The sequence below is a fragment of the Carassius gibelio genome, chromosome A23 (assembly GCF_023724105.1).
Source record: "Carassius gibelio isolate Cgi1373 ecotype wild population from Czech Republic chromosome A23, carGib1.2-hapl.c, whole genome shotgun sequence".
Lineage (NCBI taxonomy): Eukaryota > Metazoa > Chordata > Actinopteri > Cypriniformes > Cyprinidae > Carassius > Carassius gibelio.
Window position 1 is genome coordinate 18,467,794 of NC_068393.1, and position 10,548 is coordinate 18,478,341.

Sequence of the window (10,548 nt, forward strand, 5' to 3'; positions counted from 1 at the left end):
TATTAATGCAGTATATTTAATTATTAATTTTATTTATTTTACACTTTTTCCATAATTTGACAAAACTACAGCTTGGTTTGAAAATTATTTAAAAAAAAAAATCCAAAGTTTTCTTCATCATCATCAATAAATCATTAAACTTCTGAATTCCGCTGATTAGACATTCTTTTTGATTATTAAACCAGAAAATGATATACGAAATTAGGTGAAATAATAACACAGATTACTAGGCACCTAAAAATAACATAAACTGACATAAATAATATTCTATTTTAAGGACACCTGATTTTATGAAACTGACCCCTAAAAATAAATAAATAAAAATAAATATATATATATATATATATATATATATATATATATATATATATATATTGTTAACTTTTAATAAATTATTGTTAAATTGTTAAATTAAAGTTTTATGATTTAATTAACGTTTGAAAATGTATTTCATAGTTCCCTGTTATAATACAAGTGTTTTAACAAATTGAATGTAATAAATAAAAATGATTAAAAAAAAACTAAATCTGTTTTGTTAAAAAATCATATATGTTATTTAAATAAAATATGTTGTTTTTTAAAATTATATATGAACTAAAACTAATAAAAAATGAAATCAATAAAAATTATTAAATGGTTACATTTGTTCATTAATAAAACTGATTAGACATGCTTTCTGATTACTAAAATTTAATTAACATAAAACAAAGAATAAAACAGATTTCTAAAGCCCTAGAATGTAATTTTGGTGAACTTTTCAATAAACTGTTGTGGATATGAAAGAATTCAATTAGCCATGCTTTTTTAAATTAAAAAACTAATGGAGAAATAAAACCGATTTAGGGAAATAATAAAATGGAAATAATAAATAAATAATAAAACCTTTTTTGTCTATTTAAATGTAACCATAAAAGCTTAATTCTTTTTAACAATTTATTCACTCTGAATTTTTTTTTTTTTAATTAAAATAAAAATGTAAGCAATTTTTTTCAACTTGGAAAATTTTTATTTATTTATTCAAATTGTTTTTTTTTTTTTTTGACTTGGACAAAGTTTATTTATTTATAAAAATAAATTAAGCTATTTAATTTTTTTTTTTTTTTATAAATGTGTGCTGCACACAAACTCTGCTCACATCTCTCACCGTCTTCCATCAGAGAAAGTGACCAAAGTGTGTGACTCAGACGGTCACTGGTTTCGTCACCCGGAGAGCAACCGTCTGTGGTCCAACTACACACAGTGCACGGCTTACACGAAGCAGAAACTCCAGGTCGGAGCTTGACTTTCACACATCAGTCCAGTCGTTCAGAATCAGCCTGTCTTCACCTCTGTGTGTCTCCTGCAGCTCACACTCGCCAGTTATTATCTGGCGATGGTCGGCCACGTCCTGTCCATCATCTCGCTGCTCGTCTCCATCTGCATCTTCTCATACTTCAAGTACGTCACATGACGTCTGTGACCATAAAAGCAGAATCTATGACTTCGAGAAGACAGATGCAGATCATTTCACGCTGTATATGATGTCTGCGCAGGTGTTTGAGCTGCCAGCGCATCACGCTTCATAAAAACATGTTCACCTCCTTCATCCTGAACTCGATCGCCACCATCTGCTGGTTCTACTTCGTCGTCAGATCTCAGCCGACCAGAACAGACTCGGTAAGTGCGTATAAATACTGTGTGCATGAGCTGAACTTATAAACACTTACTGTAACTTACTGTACAGAGGTCTTCAAACTGGGTTGCAAAAAAATGTAGAGGAAAAAACATTACAAGCTAATATGTGCAGTTATTATAAATATTAATGCAATTTGTCATTTAATAAAGAAAATAAAGTTTTTTTTAATCATATACATTTTATTTAAATAAAATCTGCTTTGTTAAAAAATATATTTTAATAAATTAATCAAAAATAATAATTTGCGTTATTTGAAATAATATAAATGTTAACTGACATAAAATATATAAAAAAATATATTTTCCGTTTTATTTCAGCTATTCTTAATTTCATGTAGTGTAACGTGAAGTACTTAAATAACTAAAACTGAAGTAACTAAATCTAATAAACAGAAATGAATAAAAACTATATTGACATATTGAAAGATTTTTTATATTTTATCTTTTTTTTTAAATAAATGAACTGAAACTAAAACTGTTATTTAAAATAAAATAAAATATAACAGAATAAAAAAAATATATTTTACTTCAGCTTTATTTCAGCTATTCTCATTTTTGTTTAGTTTAACAAATTACTAAAAAAACTAAAACCGAAATAACTAAAATTAATTAAACTAAAACTAATAAACAGAAATTAACAAAAGCTATGTAGACTAATTGAAAAATATAAATTGTTTATATATATATATATATATATATATATATATATATATATTTAAAAAAATACTATAACTAAAACCATAAAAAATGTTTTAAATTTAATAAAATAAAAAACAAACTTATTTTACTTCGGTTTTACTTCAGCAATTCTCATTTGTGTTTAGTTTAACAAAGTACTAAAAAACTACAACAGAAAGGGTGATATATTTACAAAACAACTAAAACTTGTACTCATATATTAAAATATATTAACAGTTTACTAAAATTAAAGTAAAAACAGAAAACATAAAAATAAAATAAAATTCAAAATATTAAACTATAATAGTATCTCAATGCTACTAAAATAACAGTAATGAATACAGTGTAAATACATATATATATATATATATATATATATATATATATATATATATATATATATATATATATATATATATATATATATATATATATATACTGTATTTTCCGGACTATAAGTCGCACTATTTTTCATAGTTTGTCTGGTCCTGCAACTTATAGTCAGGTGTGACTTATTTATCAAAATTAATTTGACATGAACTGAGAGAAAACATTACCGTCTCCAGCCACGAGAGGGCGCTCTATGCTGCTCATTGCTCCTGTAGTCTACACTGAAGACATAGAGCGCCCTCTGGCGGCGGTAGACGGTAATGTTTTCTCTCGGTTCTAAATAAGTGCGACTTATAGTCCAGTGTTGCTTATACATGTTTTTCCCTCTTGATTAGACAGTACAGTACAGTGAGTGTGTATCTGATGATGTGTGTGTGTGTGTGTTCAGTCTCAGATCGGCTGTAAGCTGCTGGCTAGCATCATGCTCTACACGTTCTGCTCTAATTATTTCTGGATGCTGTGTGAGGGGATCTACCTGCACACGCTCATCATCGTGGCTGTGTTCGTGGGCGAGCAGCAGCTGGGCTGGTATTACGTCCTCGGCTGGGGTACGCTCTCTCCTTAGTTGCTTTTCAATTTATTTATGTTAGTAAAGCTTTTTTTCTTATTGACTTGTATTTTATGTTGTGTTGTCTATTTTTTATGTATCACATGTATATACTGTGAAATCTTGATATATATATCACTTGAAATAAAATGTGTGTGTGTGTGTGTGTATATATATATATATATATATATATATATGCACTGCCATTAAGATGCACTGTCAATAAGAAAAAAAAAAAGATATATATATATTTCTTTATTTTCAGCTATTAACTGTAACTAATTAAATAAAATTTGTGTTTGTACACTGCTGTTCAAAAAAATAAATTAATACTTTTATTCAGCATTAATACTTTTATTTTAATAATATTTTTAATATATTACAGATTTTTACAGTATTTTTAATCAGATAAACGAAGCCTTGATGAGCAGAAAAGTCGTCTTTAAAAAAACCCATTAAAATGTTATTGATCCTAGATTCTTGAATGACAGTGTACACACACACACAAAGATATTAAAACATAATTACTATAATAATCATAATTTAAATTAGTGTTATATATCTAGATTTCACAATAATTATAGTTAAAGAAAATTTTTTTATAGAATATATTCATCATTTACATGCATCACATTCATCATTTCATATTTTTGTTTAGTTAAACTTGACGTACTAAAATAACTAAAACTATAAACTAAAACTTATGAATAAATATTAATAAAGAATTTAGTCATATATTTAAAAACACTACAAAATGACTGAAACTTTAACTACAAATAAGTGAAGAAAATACAGGAAATATGCTACAACTTATTAAATAAAGTTCCTCGGTAAAGCTCTTTAAACTGCATAAATATTTCCCCAGTTCAAAACTTTATCATATAATTATACACACATAAACATACTCAAACACCCATTATTTTAATAGTTGTTTTATTGCTCCACATTTGTTCACCGAATAATAAAATGTCGAGATTTCACTTAATCTTCGGTTGACTTCATACTAAAGATAGAGCTCTTTAAACACATCACACAGTGATTATTTTTTCACAGCAGATATGTTAGTTTGAGCTCATTTAAGATGTTTTGTGCAGGTTTCCCAGTGATCCCTGCGGTCCTGCACGCTGTGGCACGTCTGCTCTTCCACAACGACAGGTCAACACCACGTTTCTGGATTTCACACTTAAAATCTAATCATGTACATTTTCTGAAATGCCTAAATACTTGACGTTTACTCCAGGTGTTGGACCATGAACGTAAAGCTGCTGTACATCACACACGGCCCCATTCACGTCGCTCTGCTGGTGAGCTTCATCATCATCATCATCATCAGTGTTTGGGAAAGTTGCTTTTAAAAGCAATGCATTACAATATTGGGTTTAGCTTAAGGTGCGCCTAAACCGTCAATTACACAAAAGTGCTTGGTGGTTATTCACATAAACCCTCGTTGGTGGAAGTTAACATAAACAGTTGAGAATGAAAATAGGTGAATAACAGTAGTTAAACTGGATCCGTGTAGTTCTTAAAGTGACAGCAGCCTAATATTCCTGCTGCTGACTGTGTGCTTCAGATTAATCAAACAACAAAATACAAAGAGAAAATCACTCACTGTTGTTGAAGGACTTTTGTAGCTTTACTAAGAAACCAAGGATGCCTAAATGCATTGAGTTGCTGCCATGTGATTGGCTGATTAGCAATTTGTGTTACCAAGCAATTGGACAGGTGCACCGAATAAAGTGGCCAGTATATTTGATATAATTAGCTATCTTTAAATAAAATAAATTTTAAAAAAATCCATAGAATTGCAGCGCAAGTCCATTTCCATTTGTTTGCAATGCACAAATATTTAGATCTCTTGATGACCCGATCTATACATCTTTGTATACAACTACATTTATAATTTCGATTGCATTGCTACTAGCACTGTTAATGCTAATAAAACAGATCGCTAGGGGCGTGGGCCCTTAGAGTCGTCCTAATTACCCCCTACACCGATCTTCAGTCCATCTGTGTGATCTGACCCGACGTCTCTCTCCACCCGACAGGTGAACCTGTTCTTCCTTCTGAACATCGTGCGGGTGTTAATCACCAAACTGCGGGTCACTCACCGCACTGAGACCAATGTGTACATGAAGGCGGTTCGTGCCACCATCATCCTGGTTCCTCTGCTGGGCGCTCAGTTCATCCTGGTGCCGCTGCAGCCCAGCGAACGCATCTCTGTCGCCATCTACGAGCTCTTCATGAACATCTTTGTGCATTACCAGGTAATGAAACAATCAGTTGCAGACATTAGCATCAGCGTTGTGTTTCTGTAACATAATACATAAGCGCTGTCCACTGCATTATTAATATCAGTATAGCATAAAAAGTGCTGCTATTGTAACGAAGGAGGCATTGTGACAACGGAGTGGGAATCCAATTGCAGGCTTTATTAGTAGAGCGTAGTCAAACAGGCAAGGTCAAACACCAGCGAAAAAGTTCATACGAGACAATCCAAAAGAGTAGTTCACTAAACAGGCGAAGGTCAGGGCAGGCAGCAAACAATCATAAACAGATAAATAGTCCAAGATCAAAATACTCGAAGACACGGAAATGAAACCAGGAGAATGTTACAGGCGAAACATTAAATCACCAGCGATGTGAGCCTTTCTTCTTCTCTTATTTAATGGCGGACTGCAACCAATGTAAAGGTGCATACTGCCACCTACTGTACTGGATGTATGTATAATCATGCCAATTTTACAATTTTTGATTCTATTCCACAACCCTGAGTCTTTTGCGACGTGAGGATGTGAGTGTGGTGTTCTTTTAGCGTGAGACTAATGAGGTGATGAGAGACAGGTGATTGCAACTGATGATGAGTCCAGGCAAAGGATTATGGGAAATGGAGTGCCCTCTAGTGAAGCTCACTCCAGCTAGAAATCATACCAGCTAGTACATTTTAAGTGTTTCATTAAACAGTTACATTTCTTTCAGACTTGTATGATGACTGTACAGCAGTGTTATTTTAGTGTTATCAATAAAATATTACAGGGTCAATACGTGTCAAATCAACCAAACTTCAGACACTTTTGACAGTATTTTTTCTCAAGAACGATAAACGTGTTTTATAATGACAGTCAAAATACTAAATGTCATAGATTTATATTTACGGAGTTATCCACTGTTTTCACCTGAGATTCAGAGCCAGGTTAGACGGGTGAAAAACTCACAACATATGACTGACTGAAACACAAAATAAAAGCAGGGTTGCAAATAAATTAGTAGCTATGGCCATGCAAAATATGTGTTGCAAAATCATTGATTTTGCTCTGTTTCATTTCTATTTTGCAGTTCTTTATTTTTGCTTGCAAAACCTCTTTTTTTTTCGGCTAAAAGTTTTTATTTTCTTTTGCAATTCTTTATTTTTGTTTGCAAAGCTCATTTATTTTTTGCTCACTAAGACTCATTTACAAAACTTCATTTTCTTTTGCAATACTTCAATTCTTTTTGTGAATATATGTGATATTGAATTGTCATCATATGTTTCCACCATGAATAAAAAAAAAATAAAAAAAAAATTCTCACAATTGTAACTTTTTTTCTCACAATTCGGTTGTTAATTTGCATATAATCTCGTAATTGTGAGGAAAAAAGTCATAATCATTCAAATTTCAATTATTCTTTTTTTCATTCCGTGACACTTTTCAGTTCAATGGACTTTCATGTTAAGTTAAAGTTTATTTGATGTCAAATTACAAAGATCTTTCTAATGGTTTTGATTTCAGTTAACAATAATAAGCTGGTCTAACAGTGTTTCTTGAGCGTTTGTTTTGTGTTTCTGCAGGGTCTCCTGGTGGCTGTAATGTTCTGCTTCTGTAATGGAGAGGTATGACTTAATAATTTCATTGATTAATAATGAATACTTCATTAATGAACCTCGTTAATCTTTATTAAAGCACTTTAGATGAGCATAAACTCCTGAGGTTTGTAGTGGCCCGCTATTTACTATAAAAGAACTATCATGCAGAATGTTTACTGACAGCATAAAACAGAAGTAATATTAACGGTGACTTGGAACTTAAACCATTTCTACACAAAATTCGAATAAAATGCTAAATAATATTATGTTCTTCCGGTTTTTTCCCCCAGTAAAAACTGTATGCGTGATTTAATTTAATCTGAAACATTTCTTATTTCATACTATTTACTAATAAAACATTAATTGTTGCATTCAGTTTTAGTGTATTTTTATTTTTATTTAACTTTTTAATGTTTTGTGTATGACTTTAAATGCTACTAAAACTAAATTGCCTTCGGGAAATAAAGACAAGCAACTTAAATGATATTTAATATAACATTCTATACATTGCATATGCTATTTATATATTTTTCATAATTATTATGCATATATGTTATTTATTATAATATAGATGTATTATGTTTAGAATAAATGTTACTTTCAAAGAAGTTAAAAAGGAAGTGCATAGAAAGCACATTAAATGTAAGCAAAGTGCCTTCTTTTAAAGTTTCAAATAAGTTTTTGGAGAATAAAATGTCAAAATTTGGTAGAAATTCTGTTACATTTTCATTCAGTGTAACATAGTATTCAAATTGGCAAAATTTTTTATTTTGAATTAGTATTCTTTTAATATGTCATAAATTGATTTATTTTGTAAATGTGCCTGACAAGATTGTGACACTGAATGAAATTTGTAAAAAATGTATGATATTTATTTTTTGCTCACAAGAAAATGCAATTAAATTTAAACCGAATATAAAAAAACAATGTGTGGGGGGGGGGGATGTGCAACAACACTTTAAAGCAATATTACACGTATTGTTTGTATGCATAAAGATTACAATGTTTTATATATACAGTATTGCGCTAGTGTTCTGTTCCCGCAGGTGCAGTCAGCACTGAGACGCAAGTTTGCGCAGTATCACGGTCAGCGAAAGCGCCGGAGTCTGGTGACCACTGACTCTCACTGTAACTACCACACCAACTCGTCCATCACCGAGACCAGCCGGGTCACCATCAGCCTGGAGCACGGCCCGATCAACACGAACGATAACGTGCATGTGCTCAATAGCCAGAGCAACGGCAAACGCTGCTCCAGCGACGTCCTCGAGTCGACTGAAATATGAGCTTCTGTCTAATCATGCGCACTAATGACCCCAACTCTAAAGTGCATTCCCAGCTAACAAACGTGTACTAGGAACATTTTACTTACATTGCAATCACATTATGAAGACGTTATTTTTTAAAAATGTTTTCTGAATGTTCAAAGCATCACGTTTTTAAATGTTTTAGAAACTGCTTATGAGAGCATTAAAGTAACATTCCATTTTATTGTTACGGGAATGTTACTTTTGAATGTTCTCTGAACATTCCGAAACAAGTAGTTTAAACCCAGGTGACACATCTAGTTTATAAATACGTTGTGGCAATGTTGTTTTGAAACATTTAAATGTTCAGTTTTCTTGATGTGATTATAACATTATTTAAAAGTTACAAAAACATTTCTTGCCACATTTTACTAACTTTATTTTGACCCAATATATAACAATATTTGAATACAATTATATTTAAAATTCTTAGAACATTAAAATGTCACTGAATTATACAGCATTCTATTAAGTTTTTCACCCAAAATATAACAAATGTTTAATTTTTAATAGTCTAAGAACATTAAATGTCACTGAATTATATTTAAACGTTACAAAACAACGTGTCCTACAATGTTCTGCTAACTTTCTTTTAACCCCAAATGTAACATTATTTAAACATTTGTTTTTTAGAATCTAAGACCAATATAATGTCCAGTGTTCTTTTAAAGGTTCCAAAAATGTTTTTTAGAATGTTCATCAAAGTTCAAACATCATCATAAGGACATCGCGGGAAAGTCGATCTCGGAATTTTGTCGCTCAACATTATGAGAACTTGTATCGAATAGTAATAAAGTTATCAAAACATTCTGTAAACATTACTTGAAAAACGCTTTGTCCTAACATTTATGTAACTTTAAAAAAAATGTTGGTGAAAGTTCTGGGAACGTTCCCTGTTAGCTGGGTTGTACTTCTTTAATGTAGTGTATGTTTGTTATGGATTAATACATGTATTAGTGTTTTATTTGTGACACTTTTAAACACTTTATAGCCTATTTGTACATTTAAACACATCAGTCTGACTGTAAAGTTGCTGCTAGCGCCATTTATTCAGTCTAAACTGTTCACACGTATGTATATTTCAATATAAATGGAAGGATTGTGTATCATGTGTTCATACAGAGAAAAATTACATCTGCAAGACGTATTTTTTAGCGTGTTTGCTTAACTGTGATACGTCTATAGGACGTTTCCTATCAGATGTCAAATAGAAGTTTAGAAGTCTTTAAGGTGTTTATGATTTGTAAAACTGATATCTTAAAGACATCTATCAGATGTTTATGCACAGCAGATGCTTTCCAGATCTTTAACAGATGTGTGCAATCTGGGGGAGGTTAACGCGTTCACACAGGATATACCGGGACTTTTTGTATGTATAATGTTGTAAATAAGCTGTTGTATAAGCACTTGTGTTTTTCACCTAATGTATCTGCTTCATAAGGAGAGGATATTTAATCTTTCTGTGTTTTTATGATGTGCTGTCACATTTGCTTTTTGTGGTTATGAGAAAACGCAAAAAGACAAAACATTCCACTTTGACTTGTTAATATCAGAAAATCAGTATTTCTGTAAACTCAAAAGTATTTGGATTTGAAATGGCGTTAGTTAAAGTACTGCATACAGAGGAATTTGTGTTCATCTTATACGTTGATTATCACCCTATATACAATCAGATACAATAATTTGTCAAATATTTAAAACAATACTGATAAACTGAACATTCTCTTTAATGGTGTGAAAGACTGGATGGTTTCAGCTGATTTCCTCTTGAACTGTCACCAACTGAACTGCAGTGTCGAACTATAAAGAACAATATTTCCATCTAACATGTATTTTGAGCTGCAGCTCTTCACATTAATGAAGTGTTTAGCAGTAAACCAGTTACCTCACCTATTTATTATAAATAAACACAGAACTTTACCCTAACATATGACTCCCAAAATCTTTAATACCGTAAAATTGACAGTAAAAAAACTGTCAGCTGTGGTTGCCAGAACGCTACTGTAAAAAATATGGTAACAATGTTTTTTTTACAGTTAAATACCGTAATTTCATTATCCGATATAATGTTAGTATACCAACCTACTGAAGTACTGAAATCTGTTTTGTAC

At 31.2% G+C, this 10,548-nt stretch overlaps 1 protein-coding gene across 2 annotated transcripts in view; it reads left to right on the forward strand.

Annotated features, from left to right (window-relative positions):
• Nucleotides 1-10,363, forward strand: part of LOC127944164 (calcitonin gene-related peptide type 1 receptor) — a 22,617-nt gene extending 12,254 nt beyond the window's left edge. For both annotated transcript variants that reach the window (XM_052539977.1, XM_052539978.1), the window contains exons 5-13: nt 1,158-1,270; nt 1,346-1,437; nt 1,533-1,656; nt 3,131-3,290; nt 4,384-4,444; nt 4,530-4,593; nt 5,335-5,553; nt 7,116-7,157; nt 8,177-10,363. In XM_052539977.1, the coding sequence (XP_052395937.1) occupies nt 1,158-1,270; nt 1,346-1,437; nt 1,533-1,656; nt 3,131-3,290; nt 4,384-4,444; nt 4,530-4,593; nt 5,335-5,553; nt 7,116-7,157; nt 8,177-8,416 (1,115 nt within the window). In that variant the 3' untranslated portion in view covers nt 8,417-10,363. The remainder of the gene's footprint in view (nt 1-1,157; nt 1,271-1,345; nt 1,438-1,532; nt 1,657-3,130; nt 3,291-4,383; nt 4,445-4,529; nt 4,594-5,334; nt 5,554-7,115; nt 7,158-8,176) is intronic.
• Nucleotides 10,364-10,548: the final 185 nt, after the last annotated feature.